General features: G+C 39.3%; 1 protein-coding gene across 1 annotated transcript in view; it reads right to left on the bottom strand.

Moving 5' to 3' along the window:
• The window catches only part of LOC121505827 (protein O-mannosyl-transferase TMTC2-like), a 97,069-nt gene that overhangs the window by 37,874 nt on the left and 33,283 nt on the right, over positions 1 to 25,912 (bottom strand). Inside the window, exon 2 of the mRNA XM_041781379.1 lies at positions 12,664 to 13,279. Within this exon, the coding sequence (XP_041637313.1) occupies positions 12,664 to 13,279 (616 nt within the window). The remainder of the gene's footprint in view (positions 1 to 12,663; positions 13,280 to 25,912) is intronic.

Here is a 25,912-nt window from a genome sequence, read left to right as displayed (position 1 = left end):
AAACCACCTCCATTAACATCAACCTCAAATTGACTCAATCACTTCTTTCTTAGTTACACCTCCTTACAAATGAAGATGGATAAGTATTTAGTCATTGCACAACAAATACAATCAAATTTGGCAGCAACCTGCATGAAAGTGCTGTATTTTCTTAAAGCTCATTTGGTGTAAAATAATTTGTTCCACTCAGGGTGTTTATGACCAAGATGGCATACACAAATACCAACAAAAATCATATACATCAATATTTACCCGACTTCTTTCTCATTTTTTTTTTCACTAAAGATCAGAACTGATCATAAATATCAAATATTTTTTGGATGGGAGTGTGACCCTTTAAATTCCAGGTTAAGTGTAAATTTAAACCTAATGTTTGTAATGTAAAACAAAACAGAAATATTCATTCACTACATGCACATTGGATTGGGTTGGCCCCCTTCAGATGTCCTGTATTAATTCCAATGCATTGGAAACCAACCATGAGACCCAAACAATGCATTACTCTTTTGTTCATTTTTTTACCAATTGACTCCTTGATTTAAAAAAGTGAGCAAGCAACGGTGGTGTCCAGAGCTGGGCCGTCCACCGCTTGGATGTGTTTAATTGGGTCATTAGGTTTGGACAACCTTACACCCGCTTGGGAGATTAGCTTCCTCCATGGGGCTCGAATGGTCAACCACAAGGCAATCAGCGCCCCCAAGTTATCCTTTTGAGCAAGAGAAGCTAGCTAAACTCCTTCAGTGAAAGCAGTTATGTTCAAAAACATGGTCTCAGTGGTGTCAATGTATCTGAAAGTATCTAAATTTGAGACAAATTCCTGATGTTTCTTTGCTCTTTTTCGTGATTCAAACTTTTGACTACTGGCAGCTGAATCACAGGTGCAGCTAATTATCTTAACGATGCTCTGCCAGTAAGCCAGCTCATCAACACTGGGAAAGACCTTATTAAGAAAACGAGCTGCACCTGTGCTTTGACAAGCTAACTGCTACAGCTACGACAATATTACTGGAAATTACTGGAAATGCAGCCGATTCATTTACTGTAAACTCAATAAACAAACAACTTTGGTAACCAAACAGCAACGGATGCACATCTACCATGCTCACCCGAGGTTTATCTTATCTTAAACCAGTAAACTAGAAAAAAAAAAAAAAACAAACAATATTATTATCATGTTGCAAGCATTAAAGACTAAACAACATTTCATTAATTAAAACCCAGATAAGATCTGATGCCTAGTCCAAGATTATAGACCTGCTTATGTAGTTAAGTGAAGGGTGGCTCTCTTTTGCTTCCTTAGCTTTATCTAAGGCTAACATTGCTCCACTAGCGGGCAGTTAATGTTACTATTAGCTAATGCAGCAACATTAGATTTAGCTAAAGCTAACATAGCTAAAGTGAGTCACCATTCGCATAACTACTTGTAAAACAGGTCTAGCTTTAGCGAACGCAGTATCATCTAACATAGCTGATGTAACTTTGCTGCTGTAGCTGCATAACTAATGTAGCTAAGCTAAAGCAGCAAAGTTACATTAGTTATGTTACGTAGCCTACTTGGCTCATATAGTGTTATTAGCTTTAGTAATGGCTGCATTTGCTATGTAGTTACATTATCTACATAGCTAACTAAGCTTTGTTAGTTCTAGCCTTGTTCTAGCCGCGATTGGTATTCGTGGAGGACTAGCTTTTTTCCTGTAAGCAGACATTTACTCTGCTTTGTTAAACCTGTTGTAGTTATGTTTGCAGGTCAGGTTTTAGCCTTTTAACTTCTGCTATCCTAAACCCTTACATCAGCCACTACCTTTACCCTAATCTGAATTTATTTTGAAAGTTTTACAGTGTGTTTCAGTTCTGACAGATCTCACATCTCACCACAGTGGTCTGCAAGACTGCAGCAGACCTGCAGTCTGCAGCCAGACTGTTACAGAGGCAGGTGTTGAAGGCAAAAAGGGAACTTTGATCCAGGTAAAAATAAACACAAAAGTTAGCCTGGCAAGCTACTTTGACTAACAGCATAAGGATCTACTACCAAAGCAACTTCTACATTTGATATTTAAAGAATATACAGTTTAAAAAATGTTGGGATATTGGGGTAATGAACTTTAGACAACAAAGGGAACACTGATACCTTTGAAGGCACAAAAGTAAGCCTTGATAAGCCTTTAGGTTAAAAGCATAAGTATTTTTCACTAAAGCAACTTGAAGACTAACCAAATGTTTTTAGAGGTGGTGACAGCAAAGTTTGCATGTTTGAAATTAATACTGTATGATCAGCATCAGAGGAAAAAAGGATATACACTGAAAACACAGCTGAATCATCAGTGTCTTTTTCAAAAGTATTCATTATTTTTTCCCTCTAATGTCACAGTTTTCAGCTTTCCTGCTGTCTAACTTAAAATCCTGGGAACTGGTTCTGGCTTTGATTGATTGGCCTTTATGAGATCCGTGAGTATCCATGGAGGATGGCTGGCATAATCCCCCACCAGCTGTCAAACCGAACATCCCGCTTGCTCCAAGCCTTTGAACCTCACACTCTTCCACATATCTTCCTCCAGTCTGGATCCTCATTTGGAAACTCAGCGTCAATTCCTGCGGCTTTCCCTCTCTCACTTTTTAGTCTTTTTCTCTTTATTGTCCACTTTCTTAAATTTATCCTTCTCTCATTCCCTCCGTCTCCCACTTTCCACACATAAACATACTGTATTAGACTCTCCAGCCTTCATCTTTTAACCATGCCATTCATTACCAGCTCTGGTTTTATTAATCCCAGAAGTGTGCGGTCTGTATGTTGACACTGCAGCATGCAGAGTGTTTAAAACATGTCAGAAGAAACAGCGGGATATGGCTGACTTCATATGTGCTCTGTTTAAAGCTGCCATGAACTGACGCAGGACAGCAGGGGATCAATCCTCTGACGTTTCTTGTTAAAGTTCTGTCCAATTTAAACTGACCGTAAATTTTTACAGCACACTGGGCTCGTTGTTCAATGGATTTCTTTCTGTAGCTTATAAATCATCACTTTTTAAAAGGTTATCTTCTTAGACCTCTTGTTTGGTATATCCAAAATTTAGACAGAAATAAACCTAAAAAAAAAACCCACTGAGTCCTGCACAAGATTTTAAGAACTTCAAGGTTCATTTGAACTTTGACTTGTCTGGCTGACCTCTTGGCCAGGCCCCTCTTGTAAAAAGGATATCTGGTCTTATGGTAATCTGGTTAAATAAAGGTTAAAAAGAAAAAAGTTAAGAAGAACTTGAGATTTTAGTAAAGTTTTTTGAAGTTTGATATGTGAGTTCTGACATTGATCCAATTAGAAGCAGATTAAAGGAGGAGCTGGGGTGGAGGAGGGTTTCAAAAAGTGGCTTGCAGAGGGAGCAGCATGGCATGGCCAGGCTAGAGCTGTTTTATTAAGACCACATGAGAGTGATTAGCCAATAGTATGCTAAGAAGCAAGTAACCTGGCTGTCAGCTGATGAGGGCTTGTGTGAGATCAGCTGATCTCTATTATATGGTAGTGCTAAACTCTGTAGCCTGCCTGAACTAACGCTATATGCTGGATGTTAACTTTGATGAAATAAAATATGTAGATGCCTTTCTAGCTTCCTTTTAATTGAACAAGAGAGTAAAAACACGACTTAATTGCCTACTACTTATTGAAAAAAAAAAAAATTAAGGGACTTTTTATTCATTGATTATGAAGAATTTCAGTAAAATTGAAAAAAGTTGTCAGGATACAGGATATATGTTTATGAAATCTTGATTGTTTCCCTAAGTTTTCAACTCACTGCTCTCCTTTTCTTGGGCTAACAAAGCTAATTCCTCAAGATCTCTGAAAAACTTCTGAAGAAACAGCATTTCTTTATTGAAAGAGGAGCAACGAACCATACTGGGAGCCTTTCTTGGTGGAGAAGATGTTTTTGCACTTCTCACTACTGGCCTCAGCATATGTTTTATCCAATAACTAGCTCTGGTTCACCATCAAGTCCAAATGTAGGTTTGTGCCAAATTTGGCCACAATCTCTCAAAGCATTCTTGAAACGCTGTGCTCACAAGAAATAAGATCACGGTGACTTTGACTTGTGTATACTGTTCAATCTTGAACAAGAGTAGACGGGAAAAAGCACAAGTGCTGTTTAGATATCACACCAATAGCTAAGGCATAAATAAACATGATGCCTAATGTCAGAGTTGACATTTAAGGCAAATGTTGATGAAAATGTCCCTGCTTTTTTGAGATGTGTTGCTGCTACTGAATTCAAAATGAGCTAATTTTTTCATGAAATGGTAAAATGTTTCAGTTTCAACATCTGATATGTTGCTTGTGTTCTATTGGCAATAAAATTTGGGTTCATGAGATTTGGATAGCATTGCATTCTATTTTTATTTCCATTTTACACAGCATCCCAACATTTTTGGAATTGGGGTTGTAAGAACCCCCCCCCACCCAAAGTTTATGACTGTGTTCCACAAAACACAAGATGCAGCACTCATGATGGTTCAGTGCTACAGGCGTGCTGAATGGTGACAAAAGCTACATCAGGCATTTGTCCAGTTCTTTTTCAGCCCTCTAATGTGTTCAGGATACTGCTGATTTGGCACAACCCACCGAGTCATCAGACATGAGCAGCAGCATGGCTGGCATTGAGAGTTGTGACATTGATAGAGTGACCTAGTTACCCCACACGTCTCCCCATTAAAGACTTGCTGCTGCTGGCACTAAAACCTGTAATAAGAGAGGTCAAAGGTTGACACCTAGTATGTTGTCCACCAAGACAACAGATTAAAAGAGTGCCAGTGGAGTTATTATCAAAAGAGCTTCCTGTTAAAATAATGTTGAGATATTATTGTGAAAGGTGATGCGGTACAACATAATGCTCCTGATGTAGCTATGTTTATTGATTTAATACAAGTTTGAAGTAAAAAAAACAGACGACTTCTTTCATAAACCACATATGAACAGATTAGCTCCTAATTAACATGTTCAAGTGGTTTAGCGCTCATTCACACGTTACTTCAAATGCTTTAAAAGCAGATTATACCACATGCAAGGTTAAGATCTGATTTAGCCACAAATGAGTCAATGTTAGTGACAACACATCTTATTACTAAAAGCCTTTATTTCCTAACATAGCGTTTTAATACATTATTGCCCTTCTCATTTTGCAATCATGGAAAAGATGAGGTTAAAAACACTGGTTAGGCAATAAGTACAGCTTGAGTATTTATAAGAGGAAAGCAAGCAAGCATAAGGTGAAAAATGTACAACTTCAACAAAGCTAAGCTTGGGTAACAAGTTCTTATACATCAGAGAAATTCATTGAAAGTTTTGGGGATATGTGCTTTGATTTCTTTTTTTAATTATTGGCTTTTTCGTGTGAATTTGGGAAAGCTGATTGTTAGAAATTTAGGTGGGGTTTCTTCCCTAAAATTTTCAGGAATTTTCAAGGAAATTTCAGGGAATTTATTCAGATGTTTGTTGTCATGTTCATGGAGGTTTAGGGATTTTTTAGGGATTAACATGGAATTGTTTGGGTATTTTTTTTATGAATGATATGACTGTACGATAAAGCTAAACTAAAAACATTCAGACACCGAAGAAATTTTGGGGTTCTTCTTTGGGATACTTTAAAACAGGTTTTAAAATTTTCACAAAAAATTTTAGGTCATTTCTTTGAAATTTAAGGGAAATTGTGTGGATTTTGGAAAAGACAATTTCTGAGAAATTCTTAGAATTCAGGTCCTCTGGAAGCTAATACTGGTACTATTGCCAAGTACCTAAACCAATATACAGACCAATTTAAAAAATAGCAGAACTTCCCTTTAGTTAGATTGGACATTTGAGCCAAGTTTAAAGAACATCCCTCAGAGTGTTCTTGGGATCTGAATTAAAACAAATACGAAATATTTTGTTTGTGCCAGCCTTCTAGAAAAAAACTGAATGCTATTTAAAGAGCGTGCAGCAGAATGTGCAACAGAGAGCATCATTTTACACGACAGCGCCTCTGCTTGGCACAACACACATCAAGGCGTCAGGTAGGAGGAGGAATATTTTAGCTTCAAGACCAAAATCAAATCATCTCTCATCTGCTCTGTGATTCCAGCTGCATACATTCATGTTTTATTTATGCAATCTAAGAGGTGTCAAATTGAGAGGATTATGGGGCAACAATATTGTAATTTGAGAAACTATATGAATTTCACACCTTTGATTTAGAGCTGAATGCCAAACTACATCTGAATAGTGTTATGTTTCACACTTTTTTAGGCAGTTAAAGCGCTTCACAACATTTAAACAAACATCTTTAATAAAATAAATCTTTACTGCTATACAGTTTACCTCAGGCTGGCTTCACACACCTGAAAAATACTTCCCTGGACCCTGTCTAATGCCTGGAGCATCATTTATCAACCCTGTTTGTTTAGGCCGCTGACCAAAGGAGGGAGAAAAAGAACAAAGACTTGAAGTTGTTATGATTGTAGCATCTTTCTGCAACTGCAGAGCTCACACCACACCTCCCTTTGTCTCCATCCATCACTCTCTAACTCGCTAACCCGTCCTCACACCCCGTCTCGTCTCGTCTGAAACCTCGTCTCAGTCTGATTACGGAGTTAATAGGATGAGAAATGGAGCACTGGCTGAAGCACATCTGTCTCCTTGCAGCTGATTTACATTCCCTTATTGTTTGTGGCTGCTGTGAGGGAGCAGTCAGGTGATGTTGAAGGGAGAGGAGGGTTCAATCAATTGCGTCATTCTGAAAGGCATCTTTTTTTTAACAGTAATTGTTGCAACGAAAGATGAAGAATTAGATGAGTTTCTTTTAATAGTAACAGCATAAAATCCAAAATCAAGTCTTTTAACAGATTTTTTGAGCATCTGAATATTACAAAAATCCTCCATCTGGGCTTAAAGCCTTTTTATTTGATCATTTCATGTATTGTGTGAAAAAGCCTTCCCAACCTACCAACATCTATCAGTCTGGAAAAGGTTACAGAGCCATTTCTAAGACTTTGGGGCTCCAGCAAACCACAGTGAGAGCTATTATCCACAAATAAAGAAAACTTGGAACAGTGGTGAACCTTCCCAGGAGTGGCCAGCCTACCAAAATAACTGCAACAGTGCATCAACAACTCATCTGGGAAGTCACAAAAAACCCAGAACAACATCAACAGGGTCTCTAAAAGAAGTGCCAGCTTGATTAATGAAACTCCTGAAAAGGCAACGTCACATTAGATCTTTAACAAAATGGTATAACTGCACAGCAAAGACATTAATGTAAATCTCTGGCATGAAGAAGAAATTATAGGCATGGTAAATGATACTCTGGTATTATAGAACACTGTGGGGACTTCCTGGGCCCCTATATTGTGTAATAGATGTGTCATATTTGCTAAAAGGAGTGGTGATGGGTGAAATTCACAAAGTTGCACAGAAAACATTGAGCCTGATTGATACAATCTTGACTGGACTGCTTCATTTTTCTCCACCATGGAAATCTACATGGACCATCAAAATACTGCCTGCTGACTGTGACTCAGTGGCAGAACATGATACGGCATAATCCAAGAGCTGCAAGGGCTCAGTAGGTGACAAAGACCCGGCACAGATAAGAACAGGAAGTGAGAACATAGTTTCCCCCGTCCTTCACTAATTCTCCCTCGATACGGCTCCCTCGCTTTGTGTCCCAAAACGTCTGGCTTGTAATCGAGGAAACGATTGCCCCTGTGGCCAGCCCTGCTTCGTAACGAGCTCCCTGCCAAGATAACCGTGACTGTGGCAGCAGAGGAGGGCAGAGGCAGGGTGATAAATGAGCCAGATGTGCTGGCGGCAGGGACGAGAAGTGGGGGGCGGGGTGGGTTGGCACCAGGACGTGATGGGCTGGCATGGGGCTATTGTGTCTGGGCAGAGAGGTGGAGGCTGCTGGTGATACCCCTGCTGCTCGCCACAGAGATAAATACACAGGAAGTGTGATTTTTCATAATGACAGTCAGGCTCTGAGGGTGATGAAATCTTTCTTACTCTAATGCAACAAAATGAAACAAGCAGGGCTCAGTGTCGATCACATTTTGATATTGTTTCCAACTTTCTGTCACCGTTGTCTTTGTTTTTAGAGTGGCGAACGAACAAAGGAAGTTTCTGACACTCTCCCAAAAAGTACCAGAGTTCTAAATTCCTGTTTTTTTTCTTTTCAACAACTCTTTATCTATTATGACTTTGGATGAGACAGTGAAAGAAACCTTTGCAACAAAGAATGCTTTGCAACAAAGGGGCTTCATTTGTAATTTCAGAAAGAAATAAAACATTTCCAAAGATAAATTTGCCACAAGGCCCTGAATCCCATTTTACATCTTCCATTTCTGTTTGCCAAAGATCTTTCCTCACAGCTCTCCATTGTGGTCAGCAGATTCAAAATATTCACTTGAAAAACAGATTGTCTGAGAGGTGGAAAATTAGTCGGAATTTTCTTTGTGTATTCTACACACTATGATGATTTAATAGGTGAAATTTCCCATGAAGTAACCCAAGAAATTACTAAAAATACACTTTTGTGGGGATGAGTTTTCCTAGCTTTCCTGGCTTTTATAAAAACATCCCCAATTCCAAAAAAAAAAAAAATGGGGCACAATGTAGAAGGGTTAATAAAAACAGAAAGCAAAGAATTCAATACAGAAAGCCTCCCCTGAAGGAGACATTGTCTGGATGAGAGCATATGTTGCTCCTCTATAAACCTTTCAGCATCGGTAGTGCCTTTCCAGATGTGTAAGCTGCCCACACCATCAGCACTAATGCAACCCCATACTATCAAAGCTGCAGGCTTTTGAACTTTGCACTAATAACAAGCTGGATGGTCCCTCTTCTCTTAAGCCTACAAGGCATGACTTCCCTGGTTTCAAAATGAATTTCAAATTTGGATTCATCTGACCACAGTACAGTTTTCCGTTGTGCCTCAGTCCATTTTAAATGAGCTTTGGCCAAGAGAACTTGCATTTGTGGATGGCACAGCCAGACAGTTATTTCAGGAAGTGTTCCTGAGCCCATGCGGTGATTTCCAATACAGAATCATGCCTGTATGTAATGCAGTGCTACCTGATGTCCAGAAAATCATGAGCATCCACTGTTGCCAGTAACCCTAATCAGCTGCGAAACGCTCCTTCAACTGTATTTCATTGGTACCACTTACTTTTCCAGCCTTTTGAAGGCTGGAAAAGCTAATATTTTTCGTGAAAAAGTAAAACGTCACAGTTTCCACATTGGATTTGTTGTTTACGTTCTATTGTGAAGCAAATATGGGTTATGAGATTATTCACATTTTACACAGTGACCCAGCTTTTTTATGGATTGGGGTTGTATGATTTACACACATTTCAGAAAAATGTGTAAAGATCTGATTGTAAAAGTTGTTTAAAGTTGTTTTACTGAGCATACTTCAGTATGTACACTGCACAGAAGTCCTACACGCTGTGCAAAAACTCCAGCACCAATGTGCACTTTGGTCCATGATCTGTTTTGGTTTTGATAGACAGGCGTTTTGCATCCGTTCAGCATATAGCTGTAGTGACAGCACATGTGCATGAGTCAGGCCTGCTAGGCAGAGAGAAGGAAAAACATCATAACTCCCCGTTCATGCCCTCTCTGATCTCTGTGGGCCGCTCACCGCAGGCTCTCTAATAACAGTCAAGGGTCATCATCTTGCCAGAAATGAGTACCGCAGAAACAGCCCCACAGGAGCACTAAAGCCTCACAAACTCAACAGTAAAGCATGTTTTCATCCAGAGAGTGGCTGTGTAAATAAGACAGTCATGCTTGAGTTTGTAATAGGATGCATACAAGAGTTCCATAGGATGAGACACAAAGAGAGAAACATAAGTATTTATAGAATAAGAGGAAAACATGCATCATCCAGAGCCAGTCTGCCCTTACTCAGTAGACCCAAAGGGACTTTTATCACGCTTGTTATGCTTTTACGAGAACCATCGTGTTGCGAAGGAACCGTTTGTTTAATCAAATGTGGAGTGCCTGTGAGGTCGTCCAGCCAAATCCAGATCCCATAATCCAATGAGTCACTGCTACATGCTTAAATTTGGAGGTATGAGAGGTCTCTAGGAGAAGTGTTTGTGTCTGACAATCAGACAAATGGACAAAATCATTTACCAGGATGTGTTATTGTTATTCCACACATACCTTTCACCGCTTTAGATTAAAAAAACAAATGCTACTCACCCCAAAAATAGCTTTTCCGGCACAAGTGCTGCACACATAATGAGGCCCAAGATCCTAATCTAAATTTCCTTGCATTAATGTGCATCTATTTACTGCAGCAAACTGGAGTTGCAAGGAAGTGGAAAACTTCCCCTCTGCATAATGTTTCTTCCTGTTAAGCAGAAGACAAATGAGAATAGCTTCGTTTTCATGCACCACACTGCAGAACAGCTTTCCTAATTACAATCCTAATGAAAAGCAAACACACACTTAGCACACAGAGAAAACTAAATCCACCACACAGGAGCCGTTAACAGCTGGCAAGAGGAGGCTCGCCTCAGGGGGAGGGGGGGAGAGAAGCTGGAGAGGTGGAGATACCAAATATAGCACCAGGACCTGGTTGTTTAAATGGTTATATCTTGACAAGAATTATCTACATTTAATACAGTGAAATATCTATGCCATGTAAGTCGTATGGGTTCATATGATGTCGGGTTGTTTTTGGGAGGCCTTCCAGTGGGGGAAAAAAAGTTTGATCTGTCATCCTGTGTGACGATTTCCACTTTGTTCAGCCACAATGTACAGTATCGGTGCAGCTGTGCTGCTCGTTTAATACCATCTCTTTTCACCATGTGGAGACAACAGTCCTGCTAACTAGGGCACTGTAGTTGAGTTCCCAGCTGTTCAGTCACAAACACTCTCGTCATACATTTTACCATTTAATTGTAAAGTAGATATACAGTTTTCCTTGGTGGAGAAGGCTCTGCTCAAAAGATGCTCCCTGGGTTCATCAAGCAGCATGCTTTGACTTTCCAGGGAGGGCATGGCTAGAAATCCTGATATGGATGGATGCATTTATGACAATGCATACTAAATACTATGAAATTAGTTCAAAAGAAATTAATCCAAGGTAGCATGAACCTCTATATGAGGGTGCAAAAAGCTTATGCTATAAAGGAGGGGGCTGGGGTGGAGGAGGTGAAGCTTTACCAGCAGCATCAGCATTAATGCAAGCAGGGATGAGTAGGAAGTATGTCTTGTTTGAATACACAGCTGTGTCAAGAGAAAGAGCTGTGATTGGCTGTGGGAGCTGGGAGGTGATAATTGGGATCAGCTGGCCATCAAGTGATCACAGCTGGACGTATGACTACCTGTCCTGCATGAAATGAGCTTCATTTTCTGGTATTAGAATTCAATTGTCCATTGTTCATAGAAGTAATTTGCTTTATAAAGTGCCTTGAGATAACTTTGGTTATGACTCAGGCTATAAAAAAATTGACTGATTGAGATTCACTGAGAGTATTTGCTATGAAGTTTAAAATTTTCATAGAAATTTAGGGGAATTTGTTTGGATATTTTAGAGAATTTGCTTGGAAACTGTCATGTACTTTCATGGAAACTTTGTGTATATGTTTTAAAGAAAGTTCTGAAGGAAATTTGCCTTAAATTTGTTGGTATTTTCACAGAAATTTCAGGATTTTTTTTGTTTGTTTTTTGGTGAATATCCCATCATTTTCATTAGTTTGGGGGAACATATTCGTAAATTTTTGGGACACTGATTTGGAATTTTAGGGGGAAAGTTTTGTAGAAATTTGGGGGATTTTTCTTCTTTTTAATGTTAGGCTTAATGATAAAGTGTCACTGAAACTTTTGGGGAATATTTGAACAAATGTTCAGGTCTTTTAAACTTGATACTTTAAAAATATGTTGAAGAATTTTTTACAGAAATGTCCATAATTTCTTTGAAATTCTATAGAATCTGGTCAGATTTTGGAGAGGAATATTTTCAAGAAATCCAGAACTTTCATTGGAAATTTTAGCCTTATCATCAAAATAACAGGAAAAATTACACCACCATCTCTCTATGATTGACACCCTTTCTTACTGACTGAAGACTCCCAAAACTTGACCAACACGCAGCCAAATCATATATCACAAACCTCACCAGGGCTGTATTTCCACAGAAACAGGACCTTTAGGAGATATGTGGTTATCAGTTTTGGCAAAAAGTGCATAAAAATGCAATCAAGTGCATACAACTAGTCGGGTTAATGACCACTGAAATCCATGGAGGCTAATGCCACTACTTCCACCAAGTACCTCAAGCAATCCAACTTCAAAAATACTGAAATAGCCTTTAAAATATAAATATCATTAACATGTTTTGGTTGAGCAACTTAGAAGTTTTTAAATATTTTTTCCAGAATTCTAATTGTGGCCTCTGCAAGATCAGAATAACCCTGATTTCTTGGATCAATTTTATTCTACTCCAGTTCAACAGTCGAACGACACAGAGTGGTGGTTCCAAAACAAAAAAGAGACTTGATTGCCCGATCTCATCCAATTTCATGATCCTTTTTTCCCTTTAGAACCTTTTTTCCAAGGTTTGATCCCATCTGATACCTCTAATCAGATAAATTCTGAACAAGAGAATTTTCTGTTGTTTTAGTCATGCATTAATTTACCTTTCCGAGCAGGAGGAGAAGCACCTGGCGAAACCGAAGCCTGTGGAACACGAAGAGGTCGTACACAGCAGACACAGCCAGCACCGTCACCCCTTGTTCCTTCCACAGCATACTGGCGGCTGCACACCAAAGACTGCTCAGCATCCAGCCCCAGCAGATGGTTGCCGGGCAGCTTCCACATTTTCTGCTCTGAAAAGTCCCACGTGATTCCCGTCGAAGTCTGCAATGTTTCGTATAGCAGAAAAGAGACAGCAGGAAAAACAGAGCAGCTCCGACATCCGCCCGTCCAACCACACCGGCGACCGCCTCAGTGTGGATTGGGTGTGATGCGAAGAGAAGCCCTGCAAAAAGGCTCCAAAGTCCTCCACCCAGTAGAGGGCGACTGAAGGCTGTGAAGAGGGCGGTGACGAAGGCGTGAAGGATGATGTTCAGCAGGTGGTAGCCCCAGGGATGCAGGGCATGCAGAGTGTAGTTAAGGCGGAAGGAGAGGGTGCAGAGCGGGCGGAAGGACTTGTGGCTGCCACTGTGAGTAAGCAGGGTGCCCCAGAAGTCGTCGTAAAGGATGTTGGTCCACGGAGTTTCAGGGAGGAGGTCTTGGTTGGTCTTGATGGCCCGGCTAAAAGAAGAAGAAAATAAATCATTAACCATAAAGTTAAAAAAAATGAGGCTCAGTGTGATACATATGGTTTTGTTTCATTTTGTATAAGTTTTTAAGTGCATTTTTTCATACCTCTTATCCTTAACTAACAAAGTTGTGTTTTTGTGTAGCAAATGTTTAGCCATTCCTTGTCCTACTTTACTTAAAATGGTACATGTACGACGAGTAGTTTATTTTTGGCTTTGGAAGTGAGGGCTTCTCAGTTATTAAGGATGTACATTATCATCAGCAGATATTAGCTTAAAAATATAATTAATGCTCTATAATGACTTGAAATTTGGCCCAAAATGAACAACCTGTCGCCAAATTTAAGCGAAAAATTGACCAAGGTGGACACAACTTAAAATTTGACCAAAAAATCATGATCGTGGACCTGTAAAGTGAAGAATTGACCATGAGAAAACAACTAAAAATATGTCCAAAAACTCATTACACCAGACCTGTTGCAAAATACTACTACTTAAAATCTGACCAAAAATCTCAATTTTGTGCTCATTATTGGGATTTGAACCCTAACAGATAAACAGTAATTCTGAAAAAGTAGTATAAAATGTATAATATACCTCTTGACTCATCAAATACACATTAACTGAAAAGGGTATCAGGAGATTAAGTTATAAATGATCAAAAATAACAACTCATGGAGGGAGAGTGTTTACTAATAGCTGTAGATGTAATCACTAATGAATCACATTTTTAAAGCTGTAATAAAAAGCCACAGACACAGCCAGGTGGGTGCTGTTTTTCTGTTATTCACACACACAGCATGCCTACATGCCAGTTACCTGCACACACTAACCCATGCACAGACAGGTGTGCTTTCACACCCCCGGGGCGTCTGTGGATTCTCCTAATTAACGGATCATTACAGAGGACACAAGCTGCATTCGTGTACACTCACAGACTGCAACAAATGAGGCTCGCCACGGGGATTAAAAGTGATGAATGGCTGGCAGCTACAACAACTCAGAGCAGAGAGGGAGAAACCCTCACAAGACCAAAGATTATAAAAAAAAAAAAAAAAAATCTGAGCTTTGATCAATGAGAAAACTGGCATGGGTAGAGATATCACAGAAAATGTAGTTTTCCTGACAACAGGCAGTGTGCTGAAAGAGAAGAAGAGAAAACTATCAAAGACCATTAAAACAAAGTAAAAGGGTGGTGTCAGTTCTTCACTTCATTTTAATATCCTAGGTTCAATCTTGAGTAAGTTTCAATGCTACATTAACCGGGAGGGGTCAGGCTGCAGACCACAGATCTCAGACTCTCCTTCTTGCAGATCACAACTGTGAGATCTGTCAGAGCGGAAGGGACATAATTTGCCGGCACATTTTAGAAAGTTTTTTAATTCAACTTTTTTCACAACAAAGTCTGTCAGTTACTTTCATGAAATAACAGTTATGCAAACAGCGGCTCCCTTTAAACTTAGTTAGCTTTTGACTAAGCTAACATAGCTTCATTAGGTAATTACTAGTGATATGTAAGATGTGAGCTAATGTATCTAGCTTTTGATAAAACTAACAGAGATAAAGTGAGCCACTGATTGTGTAACTACTGCTAAAACTGGTCTAGCTATAGCAAACATCGCATAATCTAACATAGCTCAAGTAGATTTGTTTGCTTTAGCTTAAGCTATGTTAGCTATGTCGCTACTACTTACATAGTTTACGTAGCTTAAGATAAGATAAGATAAGATAAGATAAGATAGACTTTAATGTCCCCGTAGGAAAATTTATCCAGGACTCTGTCCCACAGTTACAAAATCAATAAATAGGTACATAAAGATCATACAGAACACATAACAGGACAGAGTCCGTGTCGCAGCAGTGCCGCGCCACAGGAAGCAGCTTACATAGCTTTGTTACCATCAGATTAAGCTACGTAGCTACATTACTTACATAGCTAATGTAGCTTCATTACCTTTCAATTTAGCCATGTTAGCTACATAGCTAGATTTGTTAGCTTTAGCCTTAGTTATGTCATAGTATTTTCATGGGGAACAAGGTTTTTACTGTTAGCAGTGTTTATTTGGCTTTATTCAGTGTTTTATAATCAGGTTTTGCTGGTCAGGTTTTTTCCAGTGAAGACATGAGATATTCAGACCAGATCTGTTTTTTCAAACATGTTTATTTTTACTGTAAAATGGACTTTTAAAATGGGGTCCTATGGGACTTCTGGGTCTTTTAGAGCCCGCCTCAAGTGGACATTCAAGGAACTGCAGTCTGACGCACTTTTTCATTGACTTCATTTTGAACTTAGGAAGTTACGAGTTGATTTTATACACAAAAAAATGTAACAAGGGTAAACGGACGGCTTCATGCCTTGGTTGTCAACTGGTGGATTGGGACCTAAAAGTGGGTCGTGAAGAAATTTTCAGTGGGTCATGGATATATGTATGGTAAAAAAAAAAGTGTTGGCAAAATATATATCGCTTTTATTTTGAAGGATATGCCTACATCTCTTTGTTCCATCACATCTGTTGTTCAATTTCAAGCCCAAACTGAACCATTTTTTACATTTCACATTCCCTTATTTCATCATTCTATTCACCTTAAGTGTGGACAAAAAACAACACAAAAATAAAAAATGAAAAAAAGAAAAAAGAAAAAAGAAAAAGGCAGCCAGATCAAGCAAAGTTGGTTAAATGTGTCCTTTCACACGGCTCTCAATCCTTTCAACTACATATTGCATTTGCAGTTTGCTAAAGAAAACTTTGATTATTTTGAATCCCAAACTTAGTATTCCCATGATACTTTCCCTTTGACCTAATTGCAATCTTCTTTTTCCAGCTTGGTTATGATAAGTGATGTAACTACTTGTTCTTGGTGCAACAGAGAGGGAAAAGGACCGCGACATGAGGGCCAGCCGAGGACTTCCTTTGTCTGGAGACTGTAACATACAGCTCAGTGCATAAAGAAGACAGATGGAGAGAAAGAAAGAGGAGACTGGCTGAAGTTACCAGTCTACGCATGCAGGAACAGGGCTGAAAATGAGGGAAAAAAGAAAAACTCAAAGTGCATTAAATCTGGTGTGGAAGCGAGAATTGTTTAATGCCTTAATCCCACTTTAATTGTTTTTTCCTTCGCGCCTACAGCCCTGTCATCATGTGAGCTATAGTAAATTCCTTCATTTCCCAGGATTGTTCCCAGTCAGGGTAAGGCAGAAGTGTGTTTCTCAGGCTCTGACTCAGACAAGCCAAAGTGGAACTCTCCCTTGTCCGATATTTCTTAGGAGCCAGTGCATTACATCATTCAGTTTACCTCCCTCCCTTCCTTTTTTTCCATGTGGCTCCATTGTGAGCTAATATTTACTGTCCCAGAATTATTTGGTGCTGGCAAAAATAAACTCAAATGCAGTGGTTATAAGCACTGCAAGTTTATTAGTAGGTTGAGAATAGACTACAGTTGCACACGAATGCTCTATTTCTGTTAAAGGGACAGAAAAGATTCACTAAAATCTACAATTTTCTGCACTTTCCTGTCCTTTTAGGCTACAACAGCTCACTATCAAATCCAAACATGGCTGGATTCACCCTCACCCGGCTCCCTTGGGTCCCTCAGCATGCCTCGGATCTCAATTCTCTCTGGTGATAAATAATTTAAATATTCAAATCAGCGCCATCCACTCATCTCCCTCCCTGCTCCTGCCCGGCACCGGAGGATGAAAAGAATGCATTAGGGATGAGGGGTTTTTGAATGAAAATACTAGTTTGTGTTTGTGCCTGGATGAATCTAAAGAAATAAGCATGTTAAGGTGTCCGTCTTTGTGTTTGCGAGCGTGTGCACCATGTGTGACGGCAGCAGAGCCCGTGCTGATGGCTTCATTGAGACCTGTCGCTGCAGCCGTGCAGATAGAGTGCTCTCCTGTAGTGATTGCTCTTACAGAAAGGGGGTCTTTTGTATTCAGCCGCCGTATGTGGGGCAAGCAGGCAGGCAGGCAGCGGGGGGACTCTATTCACAATCCTCAAAGTACAGGACAGGCGGGTTTGGTTCTTTTCACTTTTACTCCACTTATTTTGCAGGAAGGGGAGGTGAAATCGGAGGGATTTCCATCAGGGTTTTAAAAAAGAGAGATTCAATAGGGATTTTAGGAGAAGGGTGAGGTCTTCTTTCACCTGTCCTCTGGTTTTAAAGAAAACTGGCTGTCTTTCTGTGTTTGGGTTTGTCTTTTCAATATGCAAATGTAGCACTCCACCACCTCCCAAACAGTGATCTCACCGCCACTGATTTGCTTTTTTTCATACTGTGCCTGCTTAAAAATGCATACTCTGGACCTCTTTTAGGGGCAGTAAAGACATAACACTTTGAAAATGCAAAATAGGAGGAACTAACTGACGTTTTTGGCACACAAAACAATTTTAGCTTTAATTCTTCTATCAGACACAAAAGAAATACTGAGGAAGAAACGGCAGCTGACAGGCAGCTGTTGTATTCACTGTGCAAGAGCTATTTTAAGAGTTTGCCCACCCAGTTCTGTCAGGACGTGTCTTAATTATTTGTTTCCAGTTTCTATCTATAGCACAAAGCCGAACAAACTGCACAAATGAGCTGCTTTACCTTCTTTAGTGTTTAATAAGAGGTGCCCCAGGGAGTTTTCTTATACACAAACAATGCTTTGTTTTCATTTCTTACTCACATCTCTCTAATTTTGAACGCAGTTTGCCAGCTTGCTGCATCCGTCTTTCCTGCCTTTGTTGGTGAATGTCTGTGTTTCTCTTTGAGCAGCCGACACAAGCTGTCAGTCAACACAATGCTGCTTTGCCGCTGATAGGAATACATGTTATATTCCACCTGGATATTGAGCAATTATTGGAAATACTTAATAAAATGATCCTGAAAGTAGCTTCTAGCTGCCAAAAATGCCACGTACAGTTAAATAAAATGATAAAGCTACATACAGATTATATCAATAGTGAGTACCTGCCTAATGTCTAGTAAGAAATCTCATTACACTTATGTAACATTGACCTGAAAAGTCCAGATAAACATCATGATTATTTTAAATGAAGCCTAGCGTTAGTTCTCCTCCACCCCAGCCTCCTGCTTTATAGCATAAAGCTTGTTGTATCCTCACATTAAGATTCATGCTACTATGGATCAACTGCTTTTGAACTTTACTGTGTTCAATATGCATTGTCATGAATTTATCTACTGTATCCATATGGAGGTTTCTAGCCATGCACTCCCTAGAAAGTCAAAGCATGCTGCTTGACTAACCCAGGTAGCATATTTTAGCAGAGCCTTCTCCGCCAAGTAAAACCGTTTAACCTGAATTAACTTTAATTAGAAACAAATTAATTTCCTTTGAAACTTGCTTCATGTATGACTCCCTTCTTTGTCACCTACTCTGAGCAAATTGGTGACAAATGGGGGCTCGTCCGGGATCCAGAGCCAGGTCATGTACAGCCTCTCCCAACGTACAATCAATTGCATCTGCACATGTTTGCATATGCTGTAGGCATATCAAGAAATCAAGAAATCATGATATCCTTACTCCATACATTCAAAATTATCTTGCACACAATACAAAGTGGGAATCTGCTTTATAAGTAACTTCAGACCAACGTACAAGTCTGATTGTAGAAATAATACATTTGGCGAATAGTCAAAATCATGCACAAATTATTTAAATCATCTAAAGATGGTTGCTGGTAGCCTAATGGTTATGTCCTTGCCTGTACAGAAGCTATTGTGTTCGATGTGTCCTATGTCCTGTTGCTTCTTTTCTGTATGTCATTCCCCACTCTCTCTCTCCCTGGGTCTGACTATATCCACTGTCCTACCTAAGTGAAGCCATAAAAGCCTAAAAAAACACAAAAAAACACATTGCCTTCAGGTTTGTAGGGAGCGTTAGCAGTGGTAGCACCACAAACCATCATCCTGCTTGCAGGTTACCATCTACATGCTTATGCTAAATTCGGGAACACATTGCTTAGGTCAATATCTATTTAGCCTGTTGTAGCCTGTCTGCTCCTACGAGATATTATCAATTTCCCATAATTGTTTACATCCACACAGTAGAGTAAAAAACATTATAGTGTGATTTGATCAGCACTGTTGGTCTGAAGATGAGTCAAATTCCCAACTAGGGAGGGGGACAGTATTTAACTGTGTAGTAGTCTAGATTGAACATCTCTGTCATCATCCATCTTTCTGTTGTCATGAGCCCAGATGATCCTTTTTCAAAATCTTGCTGCTACAAAACCAAATCCATAAAATCAAACACTTGGGCAATAGCTCCAGTTGCAGTCCCCTCTGGTCTGATTATTTCCCATGAACATTTCTCAAGGGCCATGGAGAGACTTTAACTCGTCCTCTCAGATACATGCTCAGATCCCCAGAGTCAGACACTGTAATTCTCTTGAAGAGCTGTTTCCTTAATTGCATCCTTTTGAAAGTCAAGATGACAAGCTGGTGTACAACAGTTCACTAAAGCACATTAATCTCTCTCATGCTGTCTGGAGTCAATGAATAAACTGACTTTTCAGTTTAAATCTGTTAAACATCAGGAGGCTCTGAATTGCAGCATCACCATAGCTACCCCCCCCCCCCCCCGACAATATTTATGAGATTAATCAGCCAAAGATCATAAAACAGTGCTCCTAATGTGTGTCTGCCTGGAAAATATGTCGATTATCATCTCCTACTTGCCAATTTTCCTTTTTGCTTTGTTTTTTTCTACAGTGGCCATATTTTACTCTGATATCAACCTAAATATCACACAAATCAATATAATTTAACTTCTCATGACTGTTTATCATCTAAAAAGACAATAGGTGCTAAAACCTGGTGGGAGAAGTCACCAAAAATGTAGTAAACACGACATATTTGATAACTAGCTATCAACGAGATGACCACAAACATTAGCATGCAACCAATCAACATCTAAACTTAAATTATAAGGTCACGACATGAGTACGTTGAGTAGTTTTTTACATTAATTTCTGGATTTAGCTCACATCAGCAGGCAAGTTTCACTTTTTTTTTTTTTTTTTCTTTTAGGACAGCTTTCTGGCTAGCTAAAATGTTTAAATGGCCCACCCAGTTGGCTAGTTTTTGTTACACCTAGCTTTAATGCTAATGATTACCAGTTAGCCATTTATGCCACTTCTCCTGAAATGTGCATCACTATCAGGGGGTAATAGTTAGCCAGAAAGCAGCTGAATGCTAATGTCTGCAGTTCCAGGTAGCTAATGAATGATCAAATACTGCATGTTGCTCCTCCAATAATCTGGTTTTTCAACAAACTAAAAGATAAAACAGTCTACCTAGTGGGATATCTAATGCTAATCCTGAGTTAAAAACTCACTTTGCTCAGGAACTGTTTTGCACTGCTGAAGCTAACATGGAGAGAAAGTTAGCTAGGAACTAGCTGGATCCTACTGTTTGATGGTCACAACCATTAGCATGATGCTTAAGCTAATCTAACAGTGGCTAAAAGTAAGGAAGGAATTTGTGCCTCTTCTGAATGGGCTGGGCAGATTAAATAGTAAAATTAGCAGTTTAAAAATGTATCTACTGAGTTAAGCCTTCGACTTACATTTTGTAGGCTTAATTGCTAACAAAGAAAGCTTTGTTGAGCAGCTAATGCTTAAGTAGTTGGATGCTAACTTTGACCTTCTAAGGGGAGCTAATGAAACAACAAAAAAGTTGTTCTCTTTCTTTTTGGCTTTCCGGCAAACTAAATAATAAAATAAAAACTACCTAGTTGGCTATCTAATGCTAAAGCTAATGCTTCAGTAGTAATAATACATGTTGGTCAGATATCTTCTTTTGAATTGGTAACATCCCCAAAAAGTTAGCTAGGAAGCAGCTGAATCACAGTGTTAGCTGTAAAGGTATAAAGTAGGTTTTTCACCATTGGACACTTTTTTTGTTTCCCATCAAGCTATTAGGCAAGCTTAATTAGCCAATTAGCTTACCTTGAAGGCTAGCTTATGCAACCATGTGGTCATGTGGTTAGCTAAGAAGTGTTTAACAAGATTGGTTAACAACTAAAGGCTATTGCTTCTTTTACCCTTAAAATATCTAGCCCAAAGCCCCACTTGGTTTATACAAATATTTTTCTAGTTGCTGATCAACTGAGAAGCAGCAAAGTTATAATTGTCAGTTTCCCTTTATCTTTACAGAGAGCAGTGGGAAAAGCTTTATTACCATGTTACCATATGGTGAATTGTCTTTCTATCTCCCTGATCTGTATGTCCATGCATATTTTACTCTTGTTTTATTTCAATTTCCCCCATCTCCTCTTTCCATCTAAGTCCCTGATTCAATCTTACCTTTCCTTTCTTTTCTTTTATCCTTTTTTTTAATCTCACTGCTCTTCTAGGCTGGTCAGCTTTAGTACCAAGCCTTTAAAACACCCTTGTCTGGCTAATATCTATTTAACAGTATCCCCTGACTGAGCAATCTGAGTGCTAATTAAGCCCAAAGACAGAGCACTGTGGCAGACAGGCCTTTTCACACAATGCCAATCTCAAGCTTGCGCACCGCTGATGTAAATAAACCAATGATGCTGCTGGCTCTGTGCGGAAAAACAGGAACACGGATGATTAAGACTATGAAAGGGGAAAAAACATCCATACTAAGGGGACAATACAAAGCCATATCACCACAGCACAGTGGCCAAGGTGAACCATTTGTGATTACAGCGCCTACATCTTAGTAAACAAGACAAATGGGCCTGGATCAAGACGTATTTGCATGTTTGTAAGGTTCTTACATGGTTAAGAAATATCAGCAATGTTGGTGAAGCTTTCCAAAGACAAAGAGGTTTAAGCCATTGTAAAGCTAGTATACAATGCCAGCTTAATTAGCCATACACCTTACATCACATAGCATCACTCTAACTGTTTCTCTTTGTTTTTGTCCAGCTTTAAATCATGATTTTAAAGACCCTTGTTCTGTACATTTAATAAGCAATATCTTACTTTTAAAGGATTTTAATCGATACATTAATCGGCAAGGTGCATTTGACAATACATTATCGATTTATTTAGGCCTGCAATAACCCAAAAATGATCTGATTAGATTGCTAAAACCAAAGGTCAAAGTTATTAGGCCTCATGTGTGCCTACTACTTGAAAAATTTCTATACGCGATACAACCACAGAACCACAGCAGCCCCTCTTCTTGACCCAACCCTGTGCTTTTACTGTCTGGCATATGTATATCTTGCAGAGGCATGTAAAGACAGTCTGGCTGCAGACCATTCATCTCTTGACAGTCATCCTGACAGACAGTTCATCTGAGACACTATATATCTCAGAATGGAAATACACACGAAAACTTTCAAAATAAAATCAAATTCAAATTCCATTTGGGGTTAGGGTTAAGGTAACGGTTAGGGTACCAAAATTAAAATTCAAAAACCTGATCTGCAAAACCTAATTAAAAAACATTAAATGAAGCCCAGTGCACTGTCTGCTTACAGGAAAAAAGCTCATCCTCCACAAAAAAATCTGACACAGCAAAGGTCGCTTATGTAGCTACGTTTGCTGCGTAAGCTACATAATTTACGAGGCAAAAGGTAAGCTCACAAAGCAGCTGCATAAGCTACGTAGAAACACTATCTAGTGAGCTTTAGCTATGTTTGCTTAAGCTCAAGTTGCTAAAGGTAACTTAGCTTTAACTACATAGCCAAAGCTAAGCTCACAAAGCAGCTATGTAAGCTACATAGATATGTTAGCAACATGGCTACATTAGCTTTATCTACATTTGCTTAAGCTCAAGTTGCTAAAACTAACTTAGCTACATTGGCTTATATAGTTATGCTAACTTTTGCTAAAGCTTACGAAGCTAAACAAAGCCAGTTTTTCGTGCAACTTTTTCCTAAAACAGATCTATTTTTAATTTAATCCGATATCAGATCTCTGACCTTTTCTCTATTTTATTTAAAATGTTATGTAACTGTCAGACACTGATTATGAATTAAGCTGAATTTAAAAGAAAAAAATCTAACATTGTACTGGCAGTGTAATACATTTTTCAACCTTCAACTCTAATTTGCACTTTTTAAAACCATGATGGACATTTTTCAGTATTTATGAACTTATTCTGATGCAAAAAAATCCAAGATTTTATTCCACTGCTTCCCCACTGAGAACACTCTTGACTCATCCTTCTTAAGTTAAAAAAAAAAAAAGCTAAATAATTCATAAACATCAAATGTATTGATTTCAACTTCAAGTTTTCCTGCCTCTGAAATATTAGCATACGAAAACAAGAGCTCTCATTGCATCAACAACCAATTATTGATCTCAAAATCATTAAAATTCTGTCATGCCGGCACTATTAGTGAAATGAGGGGTAGTTTATCAAAGAGAGGCAGAGAGAGTGCGTGTGTGGGTGCAAGGGTCCAGATCACCTACGTGTTAATCCAATACTAACAGGATTAGAAAGTGATCATAGAGTGTACAGAGTTTCTGAGACATGCATGGAGGTCAGGGGTTAAAGAGTAATCTGATTAAAATTTGTGCGTGTGTTTGTGGCTCCACACTTGATCTAAAAAACGTCCAGTGCCACCACATGTAACATTCAAGAAACAGAGTGTAAAGTTGGCAGGAGAGCATTTTAAATGGCTTCATTCCCAGCAAATGCCACGGCTGGTTGAGGATAAAAACCCCATAAATTTTACCTCAGTGGTCATTCCAGCCAGGCGGGGGTACTGTGCTGCACCACATGAGGCGTCTGAACACGTGGAGATGATCTTTTTTTTTTCTTAATCCTCAAGGTGCCTACCCATCCATCACAGTGCAAGGTTGAATGATCATGCGTGAAGCCATTACGCTGGCTGGCTAGGCTCGAGTGATTCATTCATTGGCTGATTATCAGCTGCTATAATCCTGTCAGTATGTGGCCACAGCACGAGGGCAGGCAAATGAGGCAGAGGATGGTGATAAAGATGAAAGAGAGAGATGGAAAGGTGATGGAAAAATCTCCCAGAATTAGGCTTCAAACCTCAATTAAGATTTATTTCCCTGCTTAAATCCTCATTTAAAAGTTGTGCTTGAGACACACACGATGTCTAATACATTTCCCTTCTTTATCGACTATTTGCGTCTGTTTACTTTCTGTATCTCTAGGCTGGAAGCTCAGGATGTAAGGGTGTGTTCAAACATCCAACGTCAGCAACACCGCTGGTAGAACAATACCCCCGAACCAGAAGTGGCACCGCTATTTTCCCACACTCCGTCCCACGCCAAGCTGGCACGGGGGAAAATGCATAAACGTCCAGATAGCATTCATAAAAATCCTGTCATACTGCCAGTGGCCTAGTTGTGGAAAGATTTATGACTGGGCAAGCAGAGGCTCGTCACTTTTCTTGGTGTGAAACCTGAAATTCATTGGAAGATTTTAAGATGAAATTATTTGTTTTCTTTCCATAGTCTGGAATCTGTAAACGATGATAAACTGCATGGATGATGTGAGAAATGAAAGAAAAACAACCTGAGACACAAATGGTGAGGCTCACTTTGTATTCAAGGCACTAACCTACATTTTTTTCCTCTTCTTCTCTCAGTTCACAGGATCTATCTTTTCATTGATTAAAAATAGCCCATCCTGCAGCTCGCTGCATTTTCCCCCAAGGGTGCAAAACAACCAGCGAGAAGTTTGGCTCAATAAAAAGGACAGACCAGTGACTTATCCCAACTTTAAAAGCAAAGATTAGGAAAATAAACAATCTGAAAAAGATGGTCTGTGAGTACTTAGCATATTAAACAGCTGCAGCAAATACATCAAAGAACTATATTTAAAAGTCTGTATTTTTTGCTCTGAGGTTTTACAATGGGAGGATGTTTTCTCCAACATGTTTTAGTGCTACTCCATAAAAGTTGCAGCTCAATCTATGGCCGCATGCTTCAACATGTAATTATCTAGATTAAGTCTGCATTATTAATTAAAATGTAATTGAAATTTCTGTCTATGTGTGCTGGAAGCGATGCTACAGTGCACTCGCATCCTGGGACTGCTTTCAGCACAAAACAGGAAGTGCCTTTTTCAGTGCATTTCTCCCTCATTGTGATAACTTTATGAACAAAACATTGTTTTATAAGTATGCCAGCTCAGTATGAGAGTGTGTGTGTGTGTGGGTGGGTGGGTGTGTGTGTGTGTGTGTGTGTGTGTGTGTGTGGGGTGTTAGGAATTTCTACATCTTTTAAAGTTTTAGGAAGTATTTTAGTATACTGATAGACCCTAATGAAAGACACCTGTGTCTGGAGGGTCCAATCACTGGTCAATCAGTATTCCTGGCTACCATTACACCATGAAGGCAAAAGAACACTCCAACTCAGAGAAAACATTATTGAAAAGTATAAGTCAGGGTATGGATACAGAATTTCCACTCGGGCTGCAACGATTCGTCGACATAATCATTTGTGTCGACTATAAAACATTGTCGACGCGGGAATTCAAGTGTCGACGCGTCGTATTATTGTTTTTTATATTGGTAAAATCTAGTACCGGCCGGTAAGGACTCATCTGTACTTGCAGTTCACAACAGGAAGTGGTGGGGGCAGTGTCGCTCCCACTGTTTACATTATTCACAGAAACTGAGAAGAAGAAGTTAAGCATGGCGGAAAGCACGGAGAAC

This window comes from Cheilinus undulatus, linkage group 23, assembly GCF_018320785.1.
Source record: "Cheilinus undulatus linkage group 23, ASM1832078v1, whole genome shotgun sequence".
NCBI classification, from domain to species: Eukaryota; Metazoa; Chordata; class Actinopteri; order Labriformes; family Labridae; genus Cheilinus; species Cheilinus undulatus.
This window is presented reverse-complemented; position numbering and strand designations above follow the sequence as displayed.